General features: G+C 46.8%; 1 protein-coding gene across 1 annotated transcript in view; it reads left to right on the top strand.

Annotated features, from left to right (window-relative positions):
• Positions 1-27,812, top strand: part of sdccag8 (SHH signaling and ciliogenesis regulator sdccag8) — a 49,143-nt gene that overhangs the window by 9,809 nt on the left and 11,522 nt on the right. Inside the window, exons 14-16 of the mRNA XM_079728737.1 lie at positions 14,149-14,276; positions 19,199-19,307; positions 23,781-23,912. Coding sequence (XP_079584863.1) covers positions 14,149-14,276; positions 19,199-19,307; positions 23,781-23,912 — 369 coding nt within the window. The remainder of the gene's footprint in view (positions 1-14,148; positions 14,277-19,198; positions 19,308-23,780; positions 23,913-27,812) is intronic.

The raw sequence follows: 27,812 nt of genomic DNA, 5'->3' as shown, positions 1-27,812 counted from the left end.
GCATGCCTCTCTGTTCCTGCTGTTCATCCCCTGCACCAATCTTTGTATCTACAGTGGCATCTGTGTGTCTGTGTGTGCGTGCGTGTGTTGGTGTATGTAGCTGGGAGGCAGTTGTAGGACAAGCTTTCTCAGGCAGCTCTTTGATTCCCTTAGTCAAACTCTCTCTCTCTCTCTCTCTCTCTCTCTCTCTCTCTCTCTCTCTCTCTCTCTCTCTCTCTCTCTCTCTCTCTCTCTCTCCAGTTAGGGGGACTTCAATTATCAGATCGGCCTTTAAACCATGACCATGGTTTGATTTCTGATAACAGAAGCACACAAACTTACACCTAATTTTGTACAACTTCACTATATCATAATATAATAACTGTATTCAGACACATGCATCGCATGCATCCTATAATAGATATATTAACTTTTTTTTTGAATTGGGAGTTGAAACCACACACACACACACACACACACACACACACACACACACACACACACACACACACACGTGCATGCAGGAGCCCTGGGGCTCCCATGGCGGCTGGTGTTCAACAGGATCATCAGCCAGCTGTGAGTTGGACAGCTCAGGATTCATCCTAATCCTCGGCACTCTGTTCACACACACACACACACACACACACACACACACACACACACACACACACACACACACACACACACACACACACACACACACACACACACACACACACAGGCGCACACATAAACACATACACACATTCATACTCACAGAAACACACACACATTTGCGCACACACATCCGTGCACAGTCCTGGGCCCCAGCCTAGCAGAGGGCTTTACCACATTTGTTTTGTTTGTTTGTTCCTGTCTATTTTTTTCTCCCTCTCTCTTCCTTTCTCCCTTCATCCCCCTTTTTCTCTCCCTCTGTCGTGATCAGAGATCCCTCGAGCCCCCCGTGAAAAACTGCCCAGCATAACTTCACAAATTCCTCACACGGCAGACAGTGTGTGTGCGTGTGGGTTCATGTGTGTCGGGCTTTGGACCACGCAGGGTTGTGTAATCTGAGGTTAGCAACCGAGCCACCGTCTTCATGAGGCTGCATCTTAATTCTTATTTGAATAAACAAAGGAAATCACTTTATTTTGATCATTATTTTAGTCATCATATGGACATACACCACCGATTGGCATCACCCGACCAACTTAGAAATCTAAACCTCCACTTCACCTCCTATTGAAGGCTCTGTCACTGCTGACCTATCCTCTATACCTGCAGCATTTCCTCGTCCTGGGCCTCAGACCCTGTCCCCCCCTCTTGCCTGTTCTCTCCCACCCCCCATCATCCAAGCGTTTGACTCCTCCATTTCGACTGGCCTCTTCTGCCCCCCCCCCCCCCCCATTACCCTCAACCAAGAACAATTACAAAAATATGCGATATGCTCATCCACCGCAACGCTCTGCCACCCCTCACCTCATCTCTTCGTTCGCGTCATACCTCTTCAACGGAAAATAACAGATTTCAGTCAACATCTGCATGCAATTCGCCCCCCCCCCCCCTAAATCCCATCTCACGGCATGCCCAAGGGTTCGCTGCTTGTCCTCAATACATGCTGCCCCTCCGGTCATATCCCCTGCCGCCCCGGCGTCCTGTTCCACTGCTGTTATGATCGACACCGCTGATACCTCTCAACCGAAACCTTCCCCGCGGCTACACACTCGGCCTAGCTAACCCGCATCACAGACATCAAAATATGGATGACGAAACATTTCACAACTCCAATGCAACAAATCTGAATTCCTTCTTATTGGCCCAAATGCAGGACTTCTTTCGCACCTTCGAGGGCTGCACTGTCAACTCCTCTGCCCAGGTCTGAAATCTAGCCCCCATCCTTGATCCCCCCCTCCTCTCATTCTTCCTCAATGTTAACCAGATCACTCAAACTCCCATCCTCCACCTTCAAAAGCCGGTCTCTGACCCTCTCTGTCCTTCTCTGCTACCGACAATCTCATCCACACATTGGTTATATCAAAGCTAGAATACTGCAACAGCATCATGTTGGGTTCAACCAACAAAACCCTCACTACCCTTCAATAAGCCCAAGACCTCTGCTCCCTGCCTGCTTACAGAGAGACCACATCAGCCCGGCCCTCAAAACCCTCATACAGGATATAGACAGGATTCATTTCAACACACTGCTCATCTCCTACATAATAACAGACCCTTCCAACCACTCTGACCTCCTCCAGACACAGACCCTCCCCAGATCTGTGCTGTGCAGACTCCTCCCTCCCCCAGACCAACAGGACTTCTTACCGGACCTGGGGCGATCGGGCCTGCCGCGCAGGCGGCCCCCCCACCTCTGAAGCGGTCTACCCACTGCCCGCCCCCAAGCCAGGACCCAGTCCAACCTAACTCAGAAATCCTTTTAAACCCACCTACTCCCCAATGGACTCCCTCCTCCCTCCTTTTGGATGTTTCTGTTTCTTTGTTTTTTGTTTTCCTTTAAAGGGGACATCTGATACCATCAGGTGTGAGTGTGATTAGCCATTACAAGCAGGTTTGAAACTGGCAGCATTGTGACATCACAGGTTGGCGTGTCCATCTTTCCGTCACACATCTAGATGGACACGCCCACCTGTGATGTCACAATGCTGCACATTTTGAAAACGGCTTGCAATGGCTAATCACACTCACACCAGGTGGTATGATATGTCCCCTTTAAAATGTTTTTGGGTGCTAAGCTAAGCGCTGTGGGAATCAGCTGTGAGTAGATACTTTGCATATCTATGAGGAACGGATGATGTGGGAGAATGTAAGTTCACCGCCATGGCCTTGGTCATTTGGAAGATGATCGAACCATCAGCAATCACAACACGATATGCCGTGTTGATGAAGGCCTTCAAACCAACCATATGAAGCAACACCACATCGCTGTCTGCCCAACACAACTGAATCACACATTTCACACCCCATTGTGCGGAAGTGTCTTAAGTCATCATCCTTTGAGTTCAGACGATACATGTTCTGTTCCACTACATGACCACTAATAGTCTTCATGTGTGGGGATGACACAACAGCAATGAGAGAAAGTCCTTGCAAAACTCCAGGCTCACCACTGTGACTCCTCACACAAGCTCATCTATTTACTCTATTAAACACGTCAAGCCTCTGCCTCCCCTCTTCGCAGCGATAGTTTGCCATCTTTGAATCTGGGAAGGCGGAGAACTAAATTCATGTGTGTGTTAGTGTGTGTGTGTGTGTGTGTGTGTGTGTGTGTATGTGTGTGTGTCTACCCGTGTGTGTGTGTGTGTGCGCGTGGGCATGGGCGGAGACGTGTAAATGAGGAAGTGGAGGTAGCAGATGCCGCGACCCGCCAGAGGCTGGCTTTGTGCGGTGAGCGAAATCTGGGCGCGACAAAACTGCTGCAAACCAACTCGACGGGAGGCCCTTGTCCAATCACGGCCCGGAATAAAAGGGCCGAGGTGCCGCACAGGCCGCGGTAACACAGGGGAGGTGGGGTGTGTGTGTGTGTGTGTGTGTGGGGGGGGGGCGGGGGGCATAATGAACTTCAGAGTGCTGCCAGCTGACACAGACACACACACAAGCGTGCATCTACCTGGGTTTGGCACAACACTGCTGTCACCTCACTCAAATACGCACACACACACACATACACACACACACACCATCTAGCACAATCTGCAACTGTGTGCATTCATTATGTATGTGTGTGTGTGTGTGTGTGTGTGTGTGTGTGTGTGTGTGTGTGTGTGTGTGTGTCTGCATCACATTGTGCCCGGTTGTGGCTGTTTGTCATTAGATTGTAATCGCACGCACGCCTTTGTGCCACTGTTAAGTGTTGCTGCCTCTGGGCTACGCGTGTGCCCTGAAGTTTGATGTGTGTGTCTTTATGTAACAGCAGCGGGACAGCGCCAGGTAGAAGGGCACGTGTGGTGCGTGCACGTGTGTGTGTGTGTGTGCGCGCGTGTGCGCACGTGTGTGTCTGGTAGGCAGCCATGTTGTTTGGTAGCAGATGGTACTGTGGTTGGCAGGGGAGGGGCTGCTTAGCACAACTAATCAGACAGTTACGGATAGGGCAGCTGGGAGGGCCGCCGGCCAGCCATGTGTGTGCGTGTGTATGTGTGTGTGTGTGTGTGTGTGTCAAGGCACAACGGAGTGTCATGATGTTGACAGTGGTGGGCCCGTTGGCCTGGTGATGAGACCTTGCAGTGTTCTTCACTTCTCGCTGTCGGGAGTTCTGTCTCTCGCTCGCTTGCTCGCTCTCTCTCTCTCTATTTTAATTTCTATCTATCTCTAACTCTCACTCTATCTCTTCATTGTCCTCATACTCCGTCTATCTCGCTCTTGCCTTCTCCGTCTATATCTCTTTCTCTCAATCTATCTCAATACTGCTCTCGTTCTCTCTCTAACTCTTGCCTTCTCTCTCTCTCTTTCTATCCCTGCACTAATTTTCTTCTACTTCTCTGTATTGCCCGGAGAAGAAAGACATGTTCCTGCTGCTGTCTGTACTCCAGGATGTTCAGCTCTCCTTGTGTCCCGGTCCTTCCTGATGTCGTACATTCCACTGACTCTGTACTGTTGTGGAGTTGTACCATAACATCCTCTTTGAAATGACTCTGAAGCTATAAATTGAAAACAGTTAACAGTTACTAAATGAATACAGTACAAGATGAGAGAGTGTGTATTTCTTGATGAAGACAGAGGTAGATTTGAGTGTAGTATATCATTATTCAAACCATATATACTATATATGTATTCTGTATATACTAGTAAATACTAGTATAGTCAGTCACTACTTCAGTTTTCTATAATTTTTTGATCAAAACAATTCACAATCCTTTATTTTCTTATTTCATCCAATTCTTTATTTCTTTGCAAGTAAGCAGGTATAAAACTATGCACCATACCCTTACAATGAGATTGTTGACCTCTGAGATTTTTGTGGCTTTTTATGATTCATCAATCTAAATCGATCATTGCCTAATTATATTACACTCTAAGCAAATTACAAGATTGTGGCAATTATTCCTCGATGTACTAATTGGGCTATTTCACAACATTAGAAGGTTAAATACAGGCCAACACAGTCAACTTAGAGTATTACATTATTTCCCTTGATTTTAGTTGATGCAGCCTTGATAATCCATCTTGCAGTGCTGGATAGAGAATAGAAGAGACAGATCGCTGACTGAGATACCTCAGGCTAGATGGAGGCAAATCTGTCGGCTACAACTGTTTTCACCCCAGCCAAATCAGCCCTGGGATACTGGCCTACATTACACACACACACACACACACACACACACACACACACACACACACACACACACACACACACACACACACACACACACACACACACACACACACACACACACACACACTGACTACTACTACTACTGGAGATCAGCAAAACACAAAGTTGCATCCGTCCGTCTGTCCATCTATCTGTCTCAGCTATCCATGTATCTGTTCCCTGCCCTCACTTCACACAGACTAACTCACACTCTTTGAAAACTCTGTTGTTATTGAGAAGACCCTTTGATAGACCGTTTGGATCTGAATACATTTGAAGTCCCGTGTCAAATCTTCTGATACCCACCACGCATTTATCTGAAGAGTTTTTATCTGAAATCCTAGAGCCAGCAGTTTTACATTATATTCATTATTTTATTTTATTCTTTGAAGAGGTCATCTGTTGATCAAATGTAAGGATGTTTTTTCTTTCATGCTTTGGTGTGCATACACATGCAGCGCCACAACTTTTGTGGATTTCTCTGCTGTGGTGTCTCTTTTGTCAAATGAAAGGATATTTATGCTGAGAGTGGTTTGTGTGCGTGTGTGTGTGTGTGTGTGCCTGTGTGTGTGTGTGTGTGTGCCGGTGTGTCATCTGGACAACTGTGCTTTTGCGTGCCCCTGCTGTGCAGGTGGCAGCCTCCGTGGTTCTAAGCTGTGCCCACAGCCCAGCAGGCAGGCACAGCATTCATATCCATCAGGACACCACCGCTCTCTGTTCCTTCACCTCCTCCCATCCCTTGCTTTCTCCCCTACCTTTGTCATCCCTTTGCTTTCATCCCCCTACCATACCCACTCTCAGTTAATCCCTTGTATCCAGATTTGTTTTTTTTTTCTTTTTGTGTGCGTTTTTCCTTTCTCTTTGCCCTCGTTCCATCCTGCTCCCCCCGTTGCCCTTTGCAGGCGGACCCAGCAGTGCCAGGCCGTGCCCGCTGGGCAGCAGGGCAGCACTGGCCTCAGCAGATGGTATCAGGACATGATCACGTAGACAGCAGAGAGAGCGAGGGAGAGGGAGAGCTACAGTATTCTCTTTTCCCTCCGCTATATAAATATAGACCCTGCTTGTTAAAATGTGTCACATTAGGACAGATTGAGTTGAATTGCAGTATGGAGCCAGATTGACATCGGCAGCAGTATGGAGAGCGAGGCTGCGGTACAATATGGAGATCAGGGCTGCGGTACGAGGGCGCCTGAGGAGTAGTGAAGGGATGAATGAATGCATGAGTAAAGGACACAAACTAATTCAAAGTTTGAATTTGGACCAAATTTAGAACATTTTGGTTTCCAAACAAATAATCCAACCGATAAATGATAGTTATGGTTTGAGCTGGTTGATGTAGAACATACCGGTAGAGGAGAGAGTAGGGGCGCCCATTGAGTGTTGGGGGCCCCATGGTTATGTGTGAGGATCCACATGAGGAGCTACAGAGGAAGAGGGGACAAGTCCTTTGGGTTTAAGTTTCAGTTTTCCTCCTTGTTGTCTTGGTGGAGAGGGGAAAGGGGGAGAGAGGGGGATAAAGGCACCGATGGCTGCAGTGTGAAGGGGGGGTGGCATGTGATGGGGGGGGGGGGGTTGTGATGGGGCAGTGCCAGTCTGCGCCACGGCCCCACGCTGAGTTTAAAAGACTTTTAAAGAGCCTCCCTTTGTTTTCTACCTCAATGGTCTCCTCCCATCCTCACCCACCCACCCTTCAGAGGTCCATCTGATCCCCTGCCCAGGACCACACAGACGTCCCCCACGCAGAGAGGGGGAGCAAGGGGAGGAGGGTTCATTATGATTGGGCTGGAACAGGGGAGGAGGTGGGGGGTGGGGGGTACAGCCATGACAGAATAGTACATTATATTTCACCGCAGGAAGTAACTCGGCAGATGCCTTGCATCCTGATGACCTGTTATACTTGTTATTCCATGTTATACCTGTTATACGTACGTTGTTCGCGATACTAACGACACTTCCTGGCAATTTGACAGTCCTCAAATTGTCAAAGTTGGCGTAGCCTCGAAGGACGATGGGGAAGAAGATTTGATGAGGTGTGTGTGTGTGTGTGTGTGTGTGTGTGTGTGTGTTTGCGTGCTTGTAGATTCATGTGATTGTTTGTGTTTGCGTGTGTGTATGTGTGACTGTCAGTGTACGCACAATGTGCAGGCAAACGTTTGTGAGTGCGTATGAGTGTGTGTGTGTGCATGGGAGTGTGTGTCTTGTGTTGTGTTGTGTGTGCATGCATGTATTAGCATGTGTGTGTGTGCATGCATGTATTAGCATGTGTAAGTGTGTTTGTGAGGCAGTGGACCTGCGGGTTAGGATCGGGGAGTGTGTTCCAGCGTGTCTAAGGTGTCAAGTGGATTCCCACACAGGCGGGTCTTGACTGGGAGCAGGGGAAGCAAACACTCTTGCCCTTACGTCTTGCTTGGCTTATTCTACTCATTCAACCTTTTTTAATTGTGCTTCTAACATTTTGATTTTCCAAAAAAAATAGATCTCGTCTCTGTTGGTTGTTGTTTTTCTTTTTATTTTAATTTAATTTTATTTCAGTTTTGCTCATACCTGCACACACCTTTTTGTTCTGAGCTGTAATAACTATTCGCCATGGAACTAAATGAAAGAGTTTGTCTTTTTAGGAACTTTAATTTGCACATCCTCTCACTCAAAGTCTTAGCACGTTGCAAGTTGTGGAATATAATTCCCGATGTGTTTCTATAAAGTAAAGTTTGATGGCTGTTTTGCGTCCTCAATGGGCGGCGGCGCTGGAGTTGGACCGACCTGTGGCCCCACCACATATGTTCCCTCCGCCACTATTTCCGCCGCGTGCCGATTTGACACGGGCACGGCGGCGCCTCGGTTGTCTTCTGGTTGGATGGCGATATGGGAGCATATTGTACGTATGTGCACAGTGTTTATTTCTAAAAGAATATATAAATGGAGGAGAGAGAAAATAATAATCACAGATGTCTGTGGTGCCAGGCCGTTCCTCATGTGTTAAAAAGCGTCAGCGTCATCAGTGCCAATTAAAAGTTGTCCCGCATTATTTCAGCTGGGTATTTTAAGAGCGGGTGGATGAAGCGGAGGGCCAGGCCGCCATGGCTAATTACCTCATCTCTCTGAAGTGAACTCATTCTGCGCTCGGGAGAGGCATGGCCACTCTGTGGAGGAACAACTCAATTTGGGTGCCCGTCTCCGTGGCCCTGTACTTCCATTCGTGTGTGTGTGTGTGTGTGTGTGTGCGGGCGGACCATTAATGAGTATCTGGTGTGTGTACAAGGGAGTGTGGTGATCCAAATGTCTCACATTATGGGGGAGAGTGTGTGTGTGTGTGTGTGTGTGTGCGTATATGTGTATATATATAATGCTTTGCGAGGGGAGGCGGGGGTTGTATATTAACAGTTGCGGTGTACTGTTTTATGGGGCAGGTTTGTGGTTCACTGCTGACCTTGATGATGCTAGATGGGGTGTTGGTGGAGATTGTGGTGGTGGTGGATATTGTGGGGGTGGTGGTGGATGTGGGGGTTGATGTGGGTGGTGGGGGCCGGGGTGATTGTCGTCGTGGTGGTGGTGGGGGGGGCGGGCGGGCGAGGGGGCACACCGCTTCTTGAGGAAGAGAAACCGGCTCGGGCCACCCGCTGTAAACAAAGTTGACTCGCGGACAGATGGATTGAATGACAGAGAGGCTAACCGCGCCAGGAATGGGCCTGGCAGCATCTCGCTGAGAGAGAGAGAGAGAGAGAGAGAGAGAGAGAGAGAGAGAGAGAGAGAGAGAGAGAGAGAGAGAGAGAGAGAGAGAGAGAGAGAGAGAGAGAGAGAGAGAGAGAGAGAGAGAGAGAGAGAGAGAGAGAGAGAGAGAGAGAGAGAGAGAGAGAGAGAGGCTGTGGCCAACAGGAGAGGAGGTGTGAACAGGTGCGGGGCCGCTGAAGGAAGAACCAGCAGATGGAGAGACACACAGCCAGTTTAGTTAAAGGAGAAATAGGTGGGAGGGAGGCGTGGAGAGAGAGGGAGAGGGATGGAGGGAGAGAGACGGGTGAACGAGGGAGGGGCTGGGCAGCCCAGAGACTGATGGGAGAGGAGAGGAGAGCACTCGGGCTGGATCAGCGGAGAGAGCGGTGCGTGGTGTTTGTCCGTCGGGGAAAAGGAGTAGAGGTGTGCGTGATGTGTGCGTATGAGGTGTGTGTGTTTGACTCGTGGGTCATGCAAGATTCTTATTAACCACACCAAAAACACAGGGATGTAATGTGTCGATTATGTTTATGAAGTCGATGCTGTTTATTTGCATTAAAGGAAGATTCTGACAAAAATTGCCACTGAAGTTACTTAGTTCAATTGGTTATTTTATCAGATCATTATTTTATTTTGATATTAAGTAGTAACTGAATGGCTGAAACAATGCCCTCTGCTCTCTTTCTATAGGTTTCTCTCAATCTCTCTCTTCATGTCTCTCACTCTCTGACACATGCTATGACACACCCACACGCACCTCTCCTGACTTTGCAATACATTCATTTGATCAAAGATATAAATGGAATCCATTGAAACACTTCAGAACTGATATAAATATGAAACATATTGAATCATGCCTCTATCCTGTCCTAATGGTTATCCATTTTTTATGCATTCGTCTGTGTGAAATGTATTCCCAAATGGTTGTTTATTTGATAATTTATGCTGTTTATAGCGCATATACAAGATACAAGATGTGTCCCTCCCCTCTCTAACTTCTTATAAATGATTATTAGTGTTGCTGCCAGCTTGGCGCTTGCTCTGCTAGGAGCTCTTTAAAGACTGCTATTCCCCTGTACTTTGAACTTGAAGCTTTAAACCAAGTGATATTCCTTTACATGGTGAAGTTAGGTCAGATATCTCATTAGTTTTGGATACATGTACATTCATTTGAGCCTAGTCTCTCTTTTAGCTTTAATGTATTTACTTTTTTTTTTTTGGAAAAAGCATCTTCGTTTTAAACTCTTCAACCAATTGAACACTGCATTACCTATCCAAGACATATAGCACAAACAACTAAAGTGTGTGCTTTTGTGTATGTATACCACTCCATTGTGTGTGTGTGTGTGTGTGTGTGTGTGTGTGTGTGTGTGTGTGTTGTGTCTGTTCGTTTGGAGGCTGTGTGTGTTGTGTTGGTGTGTTGGGATGTTCTTGTGTGTGCTGTGTCGGTTTGTTGGGAGGTCCTGCAAGTGTTGTGTCGGTTCATTGGGAGGTTGTGTTGGTTTGTTGGGAGTTTGTGATGGTTTGTTGGATGTTTCTTGCGTGTGTTGTTTTGGTTTGTTGGGAAGTTCTTGTGTTAGTTTGTTGGGTGGTTCTTGCGTGTGTTGTGTGTGCGTTGTGTCGGTTATTTTGGAGGTTGTGTTGGTTTGTTAGGAGGTTGTGCGTGTGTTGTGGTGGTTTGTTGGGAGGTTCCTGCTTGTGTGTGTTGTGTCGTTTCTTTGGGTGGTTTGTTGGGAGGCGTGTGTTGTGTTGGTTGGTTGGGAGGTTGTGCGTGTGTTGTGTGTTTGTTGGGAGGGCGTGTGTTGCGTGTGTTTGTTGGTAGGTTGTGTGCGTGTGTTGGTCTGTTGGGAGGGCGTGTGTTGTGTGTTGTGTGTGTGTGTGTGTGTGTGTTGGGACGGTGGGCTGTGAATCCTCTCTTCTGTCACCAGAGCAGCGGTCGGCAGCGTCTGCCGCGGCCGAGGGGCTCCAAGTCTTCCGTCTGACTCCAATTTGTGAAACACACACACACACACACACACACACACACACACACACACACACACACACACACCCAAACATACACCAAAAAACGCGGCATTTGGTGCTTCCTGGCGCGCCGTCCCGTCCGCACCACAGGGTGCTGCAAACGCTGCGCTCGGTCGGGCCCTGGCACCCCACATCTAATGGGCAACAGCTTGAATAGTGCCCACTTAGGCAGGCGGAGCCGGCCGGCCGGACCCCCCCGCCCCAACCCGCGCCAGGCCCCGGGCCCAGCCGCTGCCTTTCGCCACCGCCCACTTACCCAGCGTCCCCTCTGCCCGTACCTGGCGGCGGCCCCGCAGCCGTCCTGCAGCCCACCGCCGGGCCCGCGGCCCGTGCTAAAGGTGGCCAGCGGCCTGCCAAGCTGTCCCGGGGCGCGGCCAGGCCAGGCGAATGCAAACAGACCCAGCCCAACATCCAATCCATCCAGCACCCCCCCCTGCCCCCAGCCCGCCGCGCTGCCACAGGCATCCGCCCAGAGCACATTTACCAATTAGCTGGAAGGCAGGCCGCGGCCTAGGGGGAATCGTCCACATCCAGACGTCGGCTCACATTCTGCCTCCAGACTGGGTCTGCTGTTGCTCTCCTGCCCAGTGAACATTCATGGTTGGGGCGCAGCGTGTGCTGCAGCCCTGGACTGTATCGGAGCCTTTCCCATCTAAAATACAGAAGTCGCAGACTGAGATCCCCGTTCGATACCCAAACTTGGGCCGAGGACTTCGACATGAAATGTTTAGTTTCACTTTAAAAATGCTTAAGCTTTTGGCCTTTTTGTTCTTTTTGACTGCTGAAAAAACATAGACAGCTTTTCGTATACAAAACACACGCACGCACACGACCATGCAGACACACACATACACCAACGCATGTGCACACACACACGCACACGCGCCCAAACAATTGAAATGCTGTGTTCAGTTTCGTCGACCATATTTTTTCTCAAAAACAGAAATCTTTAGAGTTTATCCTTCTTCTTCCTCCTCTTCCTCCTCCCTTCTCTCCTCACTGCTGGAACTTTCTGGCTCGCTGTCTAATGCTAATTGGTGGGTAAACACCCCACCCTGCCTCCCCCCGCCCCCTCTTCCTTCCCCCCCCCACCTCCTCCTCTTCTTCCCCAACACACAACGGTACACACAAACTGTGCATACCCCGGCACGCACACCCGCTACACTAACACACGCGGCCCCCCTGGAACCTCTCGCAGGACCAAATGGCTGGCGCCACCTTCCCGCCATCTCCCGCTGGGCGCTGGTGTGTGCTTTGGTGGCTCCGACTGCTGTTCAAACCCAGCGGGGGTTCACTCACACACACACACAGATACACACAGGGAAACACACACACACACACACACACACACACACACACACACACTCCTGGTGTCCCCTGCAAACCCGCCACCCGCTTTCACACCCCAGACAGCAGGACAGCAGGAGAACACACACATGCGCACGCACACACATGCGCACACACACACACACACACACACACACACACACACACACGCACAGACACACACAAACTGGAGTGGACAGACGCGGTCACTTTAGAGATGCCGGCCAAGCTCTGCAGGGAAGAAAAGTTTTCACTTAAAACTGGTGAATTCTCTCTTCATTAGCGCCTTTGGACTCCAGGAAGAGTTCTGTTTGTTGTTTGTTGTCTCCTCTTCTTCTTCTTCTTCTTCTCCTCTTTCCGTGGTTCACTGCCACCGTTGTTGTCGGGTAGGTTTCCGTTTCCGCAATTGCGCTGACGGCGCTCGTCTAGGTAAAAAAAGAAAAGGAACAGAACAACGAAGGCGTGCACAAAAGAAGGGTTTGTTGTTGTTCTCCCACAGAGATCGAACGATGTCTCTGTCTTACGTTAATTAGCCAGTTGAAAAGGTTAAACCGCTTACCTGTGTATTACTGAGACTTGCAGTGAATTGGCCTTGTGTTATGTTCACAACACGACACCAACTACTGAATATTTCCATTAAAAGCGCAATTGAAGAGGAGCAGGTTGAGTGAGAAGATGACGGAGGCTAGGGGACTGCGTGACAACAAGATTACCTGTGGGCGTAATGGACCTTAATGGAGCATGAGGCACACTGTTCACATGACAATCCCCATCTTTATCCTAAACAATCGCTCCATTAAACATCGCCTATTGGGTTTACTGTGCCGTAATGAGCTGTTCCCCGCTTTGCTGTGTATGTGTGTTTTGGTGTGGGTGTGAGTGTGTGTGTGTGTTTGTGTGTGCCCTGTGTGTGAGTGTGTGTGTGTGTGCGCCCTGTGTGTACTGGACAGCTGCAGTATCACTCAGGGGTCTGGGCGTTGAGCAGGGCCTGACTCCTTTACCCTTCCACCCCTCCTGTGTCTCTGCCTCTGTCATTCCATTATTCCCTCTCTCTCTCTCTCTCTCTCTCTCTCTCTCTCTCATATAAGTAAGGCATAATAATGTACTTTGGCGGTGGTGTGCTGCCTCTGCTCGCCACTGTTATTGGGGTTTATCTACCTACTGGTTGCAATAGAAAATTTTCCTCTGCGGCACTTTGAGCATATTGTTTTTGTGTTGTCAAGGAAATAGCTGGTTGGTTTTCCTATACCTATTCAACAACGCTGTGGTATGAACTTCAATAAAACCTGGCTGAACACCTTCTCCGTCAGGGGAATCACATGCTGAAGGTCTCTCTCTCCCTCTCCCTCTCTCTCTCCCTCCCCTCTCTCTTCCTCTCTCTCGCTCTCTCCTCTCTCCCTCCCTCTCTCCGTCCCTCTCTCTCCCTCTCCCTCTCTCTCTCCCTCCCCTCTCTCTTCCTCTCTCTCTCTCCTCTCTCCCTCCCTCCCTCTCTCTCTCCCTCTCCTCCCCCCCTCTCTATCTCTCTCTCTTCTCTCCCTCCTCTCTCTCTCTCTCTCTCTCTCTCTCTCTCTCTCTCTCCCTCTCCATCCCCCCCTCTCTATCTCTCTCTCCTCTCTCCCTCCCTCTCTCTCTCCCTCTCTCTCTCTCTCTCCATCCCCCCCTCTCTATCTCTCTCTCCTCTCTCCCTCCCTCTCTCTCCCTCTCCATCCCCCCCCTCTCTATCTCTCTCCTCTCTCCCTCCCTCTCTCTCTCTCTCTCTCTCTCTCTCCATCCCCCCCCCACCCTCTCTCTCTCCCCCCCTCCAGGCAGGAGAAGGAGAGCACTGAGCGTGCGTACAGTGAGGACCTGGACTCCGCCCTGACGACGGCCCAGCGGCGGGAGAGTGAGCTGGTGGAGCGGGCGGGGCAGCAGCAGCTGCAGCAGAAGCAACAGGGTGGGTAGGGGCCCCCACCCGGGGCCCTCACAACGTCTTATGCTAACATAACATAACACTACCGTCTTACACTCACATAACACTACCGTCTTACACTCACATAACATAACACTAATGTCTTACACTCACATAACATAACACTACCGTCTTACACTCACATAACATAACACTAATGTCTTACACTCACATAACATAACACTAATGTCTTACACTAACATAACATAAAACTAACGTCTTACACTAACATAACATAACACTAACGTCTTACACTAACCTAACATAAAACTAACGTCTTACACTAACATAACACTAACGTCTTACACTAACATAACACTAACGTCTTATACTAACATAACATAACACTAGGGTCTTACACTAACATAACACTAACGTCTTACACTAACACAACATAACACTAACGTCTTACACTAACACAACCTAACACTAACGTCTTACACTAACACAACCTAACACTAATGTCTTACACTACCATAACATCACACTAACGTCTTACACTACCATGACATAACACTAACGTCTGACACTACCATGACATAACACTAACGTCTTACACTACCATGACATAACACTAACGTCTTACACTACCATGACATAACACTAACGTCTTACGCTAACACCCTCAGCATTACAGTTTAAAACCAACCTCTCAGGTCATGAGGGGGTTGATTGGAAACTTCTCATTAACCTGCTGCTTCATACGTGTGTGGTTGGAAAAATAGTAAACCTTTGATGTCAGTGGTCACGGATTTAGATTCCCCATTTTACGATTTGGAAAAATGACCTCAATGGTCCAAGGTGTCAACAGAGTTGATTATTTTTCACAAGGGCTGTGTGTGTTTGAGGCAGTACTATTTACTGTACTATGTACTGTACTACGCATGAGGCATGAGTGTGACCCTTTAAAGACAAAGGGAAAATAATTGTTCACATTTCAGTACTCCTTTTTGTGGCGATCTCCCTAATGGAGGTGATTTGAGCTAATTAGCATGGATCGTGCCGAATTGACGTAATACTTGAGCCAGCTGTGCGTGAGTATTTACAGTAGTGGGAACATGTGATTATATCATTGGTTGGGATGTGAAGCCCGACAGCACAGGCAAGTGGTTGCCTTACAAAATTACTTGCTGTAGAGTCATTTATGTTTATTTGATTTTGGATGTTAAAATAATGAATAAACTCAGAACTTTCCGTCATATGGCCGTGGAAATGAGAAACAGGTTTGAAAAATGACATTAATCTGGAGGAGGTTCCTCTCAAATCCCATTTGAAGGCGAAGCCTGCGGAGCCCTTTGAGACGCTGGTGATGAAAGCTTCTATTACAGAGGGACACTTGACTTCCTGTAGATTAAAGACTTCCACACCTCTCAGGCTTCGATGTCGCCTTGCAGATGTAGGAAACAATACGAGTGTTTTGCTCAAAGGCTCTTACTGAGACTCCTCATGTCACATGATATTTCACCATGATGGAGATGCTAAAATAGTTTGCTCGGCGCTAAAGACCCTATTACCCCCTTCCCCCGCCCTCTGAAGTCCTGAACATCCTCTGTGCTGCGAGCTGCCTCGCTGTGCTGAACCCTGGGCTGAGGGAAGAGCAGAGGGCGGCGGCGGAGGCAGGAGAAAGAGAAAAGGCATCCGAGCTCCCTGTCTACCCGCGCACAGTGAGCCACCGCTAACGCTAACACTGCCACCGCCGCAGCCTCCGCCAGCGCTAACACTGCTGCTGCTGCTGCTGCTGCCGCCGCCTGCACATCTGTTGCACCATCTGGATAGCGCTCCTCTCCTCCCTCCCTCCCTCCCTCCCTCCCTCCCTCCCTCCCTCCCTCCCCACCCTGTGCTACCGCTCAATCCTCTCGCTTTTTATTTACCTGAGCCCCCCCCCCGCCCCCCCCCCCCACACACACACACAACTAGGCAGCCTGCTGGTATGCTGAACAAAGATTGTTTGTTTGCCTGTGTGTGTGCATATCTGTGTGTATGCGTCTGTGTCTGTACGCCTGTGTGTGTTTGTGTGGGTGTGTATGTGTGTGTGCGTACGCCTGTGTGTGTGTGTGTGTGTGTGAACGCCTCGGTGTGTGTGTGTCTGTGTGTGTGTACGTGTGTGCGCGTGTATACGCCTTTGTACGCGTGTGCGTGTGTATACGCCTGTGTGAGTGTGTGCGTACGCCAAGTGTCTGTGTGTGTGTGTGTGTGTGTGTGATGGATAGACGGCGTGATGGATGCAGAGGGGGAACAGCGCGGATAAACAAAGAGTTTGTTTTCTGGCGTGTACCGCGGGCACACGTGTTGTCTAAAGAGAGCTGACATCAGAGCACAGCAGGACACAGAGGGGTGGGGGGGGGGGGGGAGAGGGGTGAGTTGGGTGAGTTGGGTGCGGGGGTGGGTGGGTTGTCCTTTAAGTAGCCTGCGTTGCTGCCTCTCCTCGGCAGACGACTCGGTAATTAGCTTTCTTGCTCTCCGAAATGCAGCGTGATACTCTGTCGTCTGTCTGTCCCCTACTCCTCCACCCTTCCGTCCGTCTCTCTCTCTCTCTCTCTCTCTCTCTTTCTCTCATCCCCGCTTCCTCACCTTCTTTTATATTTCCCTTCAATCTTTTTTTTATGTTTGTTTGTTTGTTTGTTTGTTTTGTGTGCGGAAATGTGGACAGGGCAGCAGCCTGTAGATGATTTCAGATATGTGTTGCTATTTTTCCTCCTCCTCCTCGCTCTCGTTCTCCCTCCCTCTCTCCATCTCTCTCTCGCTTCCTTTCTCATCCTCTTTCTCGCTGTCTCTCTCGCTCTCTCTATCTCTTTCTCTCGCTCTCGCTCTCTCCCTCTCCCTCTCTATCTCTTGCGCTCTCTCACGGTCTCTCTCTCTCTCTCGCTCTCTCTCTGTCTCTGCCTCTCTCTGTGTCTCTGTCTCTGCCTCTCTCTCTCCCTCTCTCCCTCTCTCGCTCCTCGTTCTGTTTGTTTGTGGTGCCAGTTCAGCGTCTTCTCTGTGTCCTAGGGTTTCTGTGGGCCTACGCACGGCCAGACGCATTCAAAGCTGCCTCGTCTAATTAGCATTCTGCCTGTAACTTTTCCACCGTTGACCAAACTTCAGTCTGTGTCTGCGTTAATGCGTGTGTGTTTTTAGATACAGCCATTTTCAATGTTTAAATGGGATGTGTCCAATTCTTTCCCAGTGTACTGTGCATTATTAGCACAGAAAAGAAACAGCTCCATAAGTGCTCCGATGAGAAATGTAACAACGTACGACATCAGTAGCCTCGAGAAAGACGTGTGTGATATGATTTGGTTGAAACACCATGTTGTTAAATTATTGTATGTTAGATAAAGTCTGTCGTTGTTTAAATTGCTTATATTACAATGCTGCACGAGCACATGTCAGGAATAGCAAACCAGAACCTAAACAGGAGGATAGAGGTCCACTCTACTGCCCTTTTCTACTTAGTTTCATGTTGTTTGATTATATTGTAACAGCATGTTGGCGCAGGTGGACTCCCTCAATCCAAACCACCGCCATTGTAGTTTTCCCCCTTTATTTTTAAGAACAGACATATGTTGGAGAGTGAGGAATGCGGAGACTGGACTGTTTTAGAGCACTGATGAAAGTCCAGCTTTGGATTGTTCAGAGAGGGCCCCCTGTGGCCCCTGCGGGGCCCCTGCCTGTGGATGAGGATGTGGCAGCTAAAAAAGAGGAGACAAATAAAATAGGAAAGGCTTTCAAACAGCAGCTTGTGCTCGCTCTCTCTCTCTCTCTCTCTCTCTCTCTCTCTCTCTCTCTCTCTCTCTCTTTATGCCCTCTCGCTCTCTCTCTGCTCTATCTCTGTCTCTTTCTCTCTTTCTCTTCCTTTCCTTTCTCACTTGCTCTCTCTCTCTCTGTGCCTTCTCTTCTTCCCTCCTCTTATTGCCTGTCCTCTCTCTCTCTCTCTCTCTCTGTGCCTTCTCTTCTTCCCTTCTCTTATTGCCCGTCCTCTTGCTCTCTCTCTCTCTCTCTCTCTCTGTGCCTTCTCTTCTTCCCTCACTCATTCTGGTCTCTATGTTATAGTTCGACACATACATTTGGCGAAAAGGTTTGTTAAAATATGTGTTGTTCTACTTATGTAAGTTAAGGGAACATGTGTTAAAAATACCTTTTGAGGTAAATACTTAAGTACACCAACTGTTTATAAATGGATTACCAATATTAAATTATATTAACTTTAAGTGGCAATCTCAAAGATTTTCATGTAAATAAGTCTGTTAAGTCACTATCTATTGCTGAATGAGGGAACACAAACTGTGCTCTTTGTGTTTGAGTACTGCAAATGTGTTTTCTACAAATGTGTGTGATTGTATTTGCTGTATTATGAATGCTACGAACTGGGTGTGTTGGTGGTGACACTTTTGGAGCACTGGGAATAATAACAGTTTATCGCCAAAAGAGTGAACGAAAACTAAATCTTTATAGTTGGAGAGATTCCAACTATAAAAATAAATAGACAATTATTTTGGATTTTATACAATGGCTTGGCTTTTGGTACACTGGCAGTCCAGGGGAAAGTGTTTTTGAAGGAATATCATCGTGAACAGATTCAGTCATCTGGAGTAAATTCAAAACATGGTCTGCCATTTTGTTCTTACTATTTAAAATGTAATACAATAACCATGAATTCCATTCATCTAAAAATGATAAATGATAAATTTCTGTGATGTGTTGATGTGACATTTCTCAAGTTAGAGATGATATTATGGTCGTGCTTGGGGAGGGATGGCTCGCTGACAGGCTTATCAATATTATATTTGATTGAAAGGTCATGCACGTCCACAGAGACATGAGGTGTCACCACAACAAAACCTTTGATCTAAAGGAGATGACCTTGTAACAAGTCCACTTCTGATGATGTCCTGATTAACTTGTAGATATACCATGTTCCCTTGCAGTTGAGGAACTGGATGGTCTGCTTACTTTGCAAAACTCCCTGATTGGGAAGCTGAAGGAGGAGTGTTGCATGCTGGGAGCCAAGCTGGAAGAGCTGAGTCAAAACAGCAGGTAATGATTTAATCTTATTGTTCATCTCTCAATGTCTTTGACACTTCATATCTATGCATTCCTATTCATATGTATTATTTTTCATTTTTTCCTCAATAACTCTCCGTTATAACGTAACATAATTATATATAAAATAATATTATTGAATTTGTCTTTTTCTGAGACGTTTTTGAATCGCAGAAGAGCTAACAGATTAAAAGACATGATCTTTATTTATTTTCAACAAATATTTGGACTCTTATTCATATTTTGGAGACACCAGTAGTCTGAAAATCTAACTCAAATATATATTTTCACTAAATGCATACATGATTGTTTACAGAAAGAAGCATTTGTATAGTGAGACAAATATAGTGGGACAGAGATAGGATGTAGATGTAATAATTCCTAACACATAATAATAATAATCATAAATAATAATTTCTCTCTTAAATAGAATAACAATGAATTCCTAAATTCTGAACTACCTTGACGTAGTTGAGACTGAAGAGTTGAAACCCTTTTATTTTCTAGGGCAAGTGCATGCGATCACTTTATTTTGAAACACTCACAAAGTCTGTATGTAGGTTGAGAGAGAGAGAGAGAGAGAGCGAGAGAGAGAGAGAGAGAGCGCTCCAGGATGGACATTCTCCTCTCTTTGCTCTGACCTGTTTTCTTGTTAACCTGATGCTACAGTAGTCACAGCAGGCCTGTGCCCATCTCCATCTGGGCTGCCCTCTGTCCGTGTGTGTGTGTGTGTGTTTGTGTCTTTACGTGTGTGTGTCCCTCTGCTCAGTGTCCTGTCAGCTGTTGGAACTGTGCTGCACATTAGTCACATGACAGCCCCCAATCTGCCCTTACCAGCCACAGGACACAACCACATGCACACTCACTCCTTTACTCACTCACTTACTCAGTCACTCAGTCACTCACTAGCTCCCTCAATCTCATACCCTCTCTTACTAACTCTTTCACTCACTCATTCACTGACTAACTCCTTTCCTCACTCGATCACTCACTCCTTCACTCAATAACTCTCTCTCTCGCTCTCACTCACTCACTCACTCACTGACTCACTGACTCCTTCCCTCATCCTTCAGTCACTCAATCATTCCCTAACTGACAGACTCACTCACTGAATCTTTCATTGACGCACTCCTTCACTAATTGTCATTCACTTACCCTCACTCACTTACTAGCCCCCCCCCCCCCTCCGTGGGCCGGACCCGTGTGTGTGCCATGTCTTAATGCTGTGGTGTGGGGGGCCCTGTGGGCCCCGGGGCCGTCTGAGACAGCTAGAGCCCTGCTGGACCGGGGCCGCCAAGCTAGGCCGCTGGAGGCGGAGGCCCAGAGCCACAGAAAGGCTGATAAGCAGGGAGTGAATCCCAGTCGAACCATCAGGGATTAACCCAATCATAGCATTGATTGATGGCACACATATTTTATTTGGCTTAACGCTGATGGAGTTAAGACTTGAGAGTTGCAAAGAGAGCAGAAAAGGGCAAGATTTAGAAAATGAACAGCCAAAATTTTCTTTGCTCCCTCTCTCCCTTCGTTTAATTTCATCGCTCCCATGGTCCTTGTCTTTATTTTCTAAGTTAAAGGAATACTTCATTGGTGGAGACATGAATCTGTATTGAAAGTGGGTCATATATTTAGTCGAATAGTAACATAAATTTCAGATTTTGTGCCTCCTTGACCGAGGAAAGGCAGACAGTGACTTTTTGGCGCTTGCGGATTGAAGACGACAACTCCCACAATGCCAATTGGCGTTCACTCCCTGAGGGACGTAACATAACAGCCAATCAGCGTTCACTCCCTGAGGGACGTAACATAACAGCCAATCAGCATTCACTGCCTGTAGTCCAAAGTGAACAGCAGCATGGAGGAGAAGGGATTTTTGCCGTTTGCGGACTCCCGGAGCCCTATTTCTAAATAATATAATATTATATAATATATAGGTATCTATATAATATAATACAAAATATAATATCACGGCCAAAAGCTGTGTGCGCCTCCAGATGATATTATGAATTAAAGACTTTGTTGGGTTCTCGGGCGTCTCTGGTACTTCCACGAGTAAAGACTCGTAGTGGGGGTTATCTCAGCCAGAGTCCTGCACGGGTTTGGGTATCCGACGGGTGAACTGCACAATTTCGATGAAACAGGGGAAAAATAACGTAGGTACTTTGTTGGACACGGGCTGGTCAGGTCGGACGCCTGAACAGCACGGGTCGGTTGCGGGTTTTGCGATTGCGAACGAGACTTCTCCGGGGCTGGAGATGTTATTCAGCAGAGGAGTCCACTAAAACCGTACACAGTGGATGATTTGCTTTTTTTGCACGGCAATCTAAAGCACCACGCCAAACAGCAGATAGTTTAATTCCCCGGCGTTCCATCTAATGTGTCTAATTTTCCTTCGGGTGCGGGTCGGGCGTCGGTATCAATTTATGGCGGGTCTGGTCGGGTGCGGAATGCAATACGCAGGTACGGGCGGGGTCGGATTTGCAAAATAAGACCTGTGTATTGATTCTCGGCCATGGTGGAGAAGGAATTGGGGAGAAGAAACGTTGGCTTAGGCTCTCTGAAGTCCAGATTGAACTGCGAACCGCAACATGGAGGAGAGGGGATTGTTGATTGATTTTTGCCGTTTGCGGACTCCCAGAGCTCTATATCTAAATAATATAATATTATATAATATAAGACCATCACGGTCCACAATCACGGGCAACAATCCCTTTCTCCTCCATGTTGCAGTTCAGTCTTCTCCAGATTGCTTTGGAAGAACCGATGATATGAATAAACAACTGTTTCGGTTTATTTTGGTCAATATTGAAATCACAATTATTCAAAAGATTATTTTTGAGTTTGAAAACATGATGGGCCCTATCTTGCATCCGGCGCAATTGACTTTCTACACTGACGCATGTGTCGTTGCTAGTTTGCAACTGGCGCAGAGCTTTCTTTTCCCTCCTGCGCTACGCGTCGGTAAATTAGGGAATGTTCTTGCGCCCTAAGGGGCGGTTTGGCGAAAGGAGGAGGCGTGTTCTGGCGCAAACGTTCCCTGGTGGTATTTTACAGTTTCAGAAAACAATTGCGCCACATACCAGGAAATACCTGGTTTAAAGTCAGTGGCGCGTTGTTCAGATGCTATTTTAAGGGCATGCATAATGTTGCTTGTGCACCTCGCACACACAATTTGCTTCTCTCATCTACCTAGCCACACATTCTTGGTAAATTATTTTGGAAAGAACAGCTGATTATAAGTTGTACTTTTAAATCAATGCATCTGCAAACACCGTACAGCAAACACATCATTTCTTGACACAGACATTGTGTACAAGCCCATAACTTTTAGGATTGATGAGTATTTGATTGTGAGAAAACATTGTTTTACCGTGAGTGAGTGTTAAAAAGAATGAATGAATGAAGGCGCGCGTGTGTGTATGTGTGTAAAAGAATTGATGAATGCGGGCGCGCGTGTGTGCGTCCATCTGTTTAAACACACGCAAACTAAACACGTAACACATAACACAGTCCATGGCAATGTATATTAACGGGGGGACACATGCATATTAGGAACACAAGTCGATAACGATAATGCATACAATACTGGTAAGAAACAATGTTTGTTAATGTATTGTGTATATCATTAAATAGAACCACAGTTACCGCATATCATATGTGTGTTAAGTTTTCTTTGCCGAAATTTATTTGAGGACTCAGTATTTCTGAAGTTGTGGAAGAAAACACTATTCACATGTGTGAATTAGGTCATATTATTTGGCCATAAACTGAGCCATTTGAAGTTTGAAATTCATGTGGTCATGCATCTGTCTCATCGGAGACTGCAAACGCGCTGTCAAAATATCTACTCGTCAGATTCAAATGCGCTCATGGCTCTTAAAGGGGATGGGGGATGGCACTCTCATTGGTTTATTGCACGTTACGCCCAAACCACACCTATGGGTAATAAGGCTACTTCAGTCTGACCCTTTTTAGTCATTTATGCGCCGGTAAAAAAAGCAACATCGCCATAGAACCGCTCACAAAGCTACTTGCGCTTGGCGCTTCTCACTTGCGTTTCAGACCGTTAAAATAGTGCCCAATGTGTTTATTCAGCATGTCACTATCTCTCCTCTATGTTCAAATCTAAAATTATGTACAGATATGCATCAAGCTGTTGTGCACTTTCTATAAAACATTAAAGAAAAAATAAGACTTGATTTTATTAGTTTTGTGACCGTTTGACGCTAAAATCGAAATCGCGATCAAAATTCGATGAATCAGCCAGCCCTAGTATGCAGCCATGCTGTGCAGTCTGTTATCCTTGACTCACAAAATATTAAAACAAACAATCCAAAACTCCAGAGTCAAAAAATAATAATTTGGGTCTCTGCTTGTGTATGTTTGTGTGTGTTCGCTTGTGTGTGCTTGTGTGTGCTTGTGTGTGTGTGTGTGTGTGTGTGTGTGTGTGTGTGTGTGTGTGTGTAGGACGGAGCTGGAGCAGGTGTCTCTGGAGCGGCAGCACCTCCAGGAGACGGGGGAGAGGCTTAGGGCGCGCTGCTCCGACCTGGAGGACCAGTGCGTCCAGCATGGCCGCCTGCACCAGCGCATGAAGGACAGGTACACACGCACACACGCTCATACACACACACACACATGCACACGTATGCACGCTAGCACACTCGCACACACGCTAGCACACACGCACACATGCTAGCACACACGCTAGCATATACGCACACAAACACACGCTAGCAAGCACGCATGCACGCAAGGAAAAAACATCCACACACACACAAGCTAGCATACAGGCGAATGCACTCTAGCACACACACACACGAACGCTAGCATACACAAACCCACGCGCACACACAGTAGCACGCACGCTAGCATAAACATACACATGCACATTAGCACAAACACACACACACACACACACTAAAGCAAACACTCACAATCACACACACACACACACACACAAATACAGAACAGTATAAGCACTCATACACACACACATTTGAACGAACGCACTCGAGCAAACACACACACACACACACACACACACACACACTACACAAATTCACGCGACTGCCTATGGAGGTCTTACACAGACAGTGTAAAGATGTGCGCACATAGACACACACACAGGCATTATAAGAAAGTCATCTGTGAGATCCTCCATGTCGATTGAGATTCTGAGCCAGAGGCTAAGACAAATTATTTATTTAATTGTTATGTAAATTATGATAGTATAAAGAATGAAGTAGATTACTGTCAGAGATCTATTGTTTAAGAATGGTGATTATAGCCAACCATCAAGGATTTGTCTTTTATGTTAATTACAACTATATTGTGTGTTTGTGCGTCTGTATGTGTCTCTGGAATACAGCTTGGCAGTGCCCTACTGAGTGTGTTTGTAGGGAATGTACATATTCTTGCCCAATGTTCACAAACCCCCTCATTTTACAACATACACGCGCGCACATACACACACACACACACACACACAGATTGGGTCCCCTGGCTGCGTGGTTAACACCACCCACCACAGTTAACCTCTCACCAGGGACGCCGCGTGCCAAAAAGAAAAAAATACAGAATTAAACAACTGAAAAAAGTTGATGATGTCACAGCTGTCTCCCGGTCAGCCGTCCCTATTAGTCATGTGAACGTGTCAACAGCGAGCCCAATACGTCTGCCAACACGTGTACGTTGGAGCGAGAACGCCGGAGTCGGTGACTAGTGTACATGCAGGGATGTTTAGTACTGTATCTGCATGGGTGTACGTGCCCACATGCACATGTATGTTTGGCCGTTTGGCTGTGTGTGTGTGTGTGTGTGTGTGTGTGTGTGTGTGTGTGTGTGTGTGACTCGGCCCGCATGTGTGTGTCACGGTTGTCATGGCGTGTTCTCGGGAGGTTTAACAGAGCGCTGATCCGCCTGCCAAACGTGGATTGGCTGGGATGTTGGCACCTAACTCCTCTCGTCTCCCAGTAGAACCACGATAATCACTCTTGGCATTTATTGGGTTTTTTAGTTTCTCTACTTCCACACTTATTTATGTTGCTTGATGAGTCCTCCAGATAGTTGAGCACACCGCCCCCCGGTTCAGCTCCACATAAAGGGCTCTGGGCGCTATTAACGAGCCACTTCACACTTCACTTGCTTTTACTTTTGACGTTCTCCTTTCACTGACCGACGGCAGGCTTCGCGTTTGAATGTATGGTTGTGTAGAACACGGTGTGAAAGACAATGACGCACACATGAGGAGGTGGAGAGGGCGGGTGTTGTGGGAAACGCAGCAGCAGCATGTGAAGGTTTGCAGTGGATAACGGTTTGTTTTGGTAGGCAGATATTGACCTGAATACAAGGCCTGAGCCGCACCTGCAGGTCGTACTTCACCTCGCGGTGAAGTACGACCGATGTTAAGACAACCTTCCATCTGTGTCCCGCTCTACCGGACTGGAGGAGGAGAGGGACACACACACAGACACACATAGACACACACAGACACACACACACAACCACCAACACACACACACACACACACACACACACACACACACACACAGATAGACACACACACACACACACAGATAAACACACACACACACACACACAGACACAGATAGACACACAAAAACGCACACACACACACACACACAGACACACACACACACAGACACAGATAGACACCCAAATATGCACACACACACACACACACACACACACACACACACACATATACAACACACAACACAGACACACAACACACACACACAGACACACACACACACACACATATACACAGCACACAACACAGACACACAACACACACACACAGAGACACACACACCTTCAGATTAAAGCCCGGCCTGCGTCTTTGGGCAGCTCTGTGTCTATGTGGGGTGTAGGGTTTCATGCGCGGACATACGTCCTGGGTTCCTTAGGAGCCGCGTGTGTTGGATGCATATGTCGACGGTACGAGACCCCTCGTCCCCCCGTCCCCCTGGAATCACGCTCTGCTCGGGGGAGGGGGGGGGGGGGGGGGGGAGGGGGTTAAGGTGTGCGTTTTAACAATCTGGCATGGCAGGGGGGGTTGGATCCCGGCGCCCCGCCCCTCCCCACAGCTTATCCCTCAGCCCGCAATCTGTGCTGCGAAGAACAAGCAGCGCCGGGCGGCACGCACCAAACATTTGGAAAATCAGCTTGATTTATTTTTACACACGCTCCTCCGACTGCCAAAATACACAGGGGTTTTTAGCACGCCACGGTTTGATCGCACACGCGCCTTATTTCATTATTTCTCCCTTTCGGCGCAGTTACTATACTTTTATTTTCAGCACACAAGACGCTGGTGGTGGAAGTGTAGTTTAACAGGAGGAGGCGTGTGAGGGAGCAGGGTTTAGAAGTGAGGACGTCTTGTTAAACGGTGTAATGGTGTTGAGTTCTCGTTTGCGGCCGTTTGTTTTAGAGAGCAGCTTCATCTAAAGGAATGCTGCTAATACTGGTTTTAAATATATGATTATTAGTAGCATTATGATTTTCATGATAATTTTTATTAAATACATGATTATTATGCCTATTATTATTAAGTACATTATTAAATTATCCTCACAACATTCAACTTTATTATGAAATTAATCGTAGACTTTTTGGCAAATAACTTTTTTGAATAAAGAACATTTGAATTGCTGCCATACTTCCATAAATGTCTTGAAATATATTTCTATAATTTGACAATTTATTACATATCTTTGCAATCTAGTTATTCTTATTTCAAAAGCTGTTGAATTGTCATTTTTAAATGATGATGATCCAAAAATTACAAAATAATATTTAACGTTATTAAGTAATATTAAGTATTATTTATTTGCAAATTAGTCAAATATATTAGCACATAATTTCCTTGAGGTTACTTTAGGAGTGGCTATTTTGTCAGCCTTTTATTAATGGTTGAGTTAAATAACAACCATACATGTAATGTTTGTGGTGTGGAGCCAATGCTCTGGTCAGATGAATAGTTATTTTTTTAGCTTTATCAACAAATAGTAAATAGTCAAATAAATAAATTAAAAATTAATCAAAAATATAAAAAAATAAAAATCGATTTAGCCAATTATCAGATGTGTAACATGTTTTCTTATTTAAGTGAGAAAACTACAACAAATGATCACTTGGTTTTTATGCTAGATTTGGCATTAAACAATTAGAGTAAAATGTCACCCATTAACAAGCAAAATAAAAGTTAAATTGTTGAATAAATGAACACATAATATTTCAAAAGCCTGAAAGTACTGAAATGTTTATCAACCACACAAACACACGCACATACATACACTGACATGACACACAAACACACATACACCGAGCTGACACACACACACACACCCTCCGTATAATGAACAAAGCAACTTGAACTTTGAGCGTTTCTATTTTTATTTTCCAATCGTGAAATATTTGCGTAATTTTGCAAAAGAACGATCAACAATATATATTTTTTTTATGAAAAACTTGAGT

The sequence above is a fragment of the Pollachius pollachius genome (assembly GCF_949987615.1).
Source record: "Pollachius pollachius genome assembly, chromosome: 2".
Lineage (NCBI taxonomy): Eukaryota > Metazoa > Chordata > Actinopteri > Gadiformes > Gadidae > Pollachius > Pollachius pollachius.
Note: the sequence above shows the minus strand (reverse complement) of the source record. Positions and strands in the feature narration are given on the sequence as shown.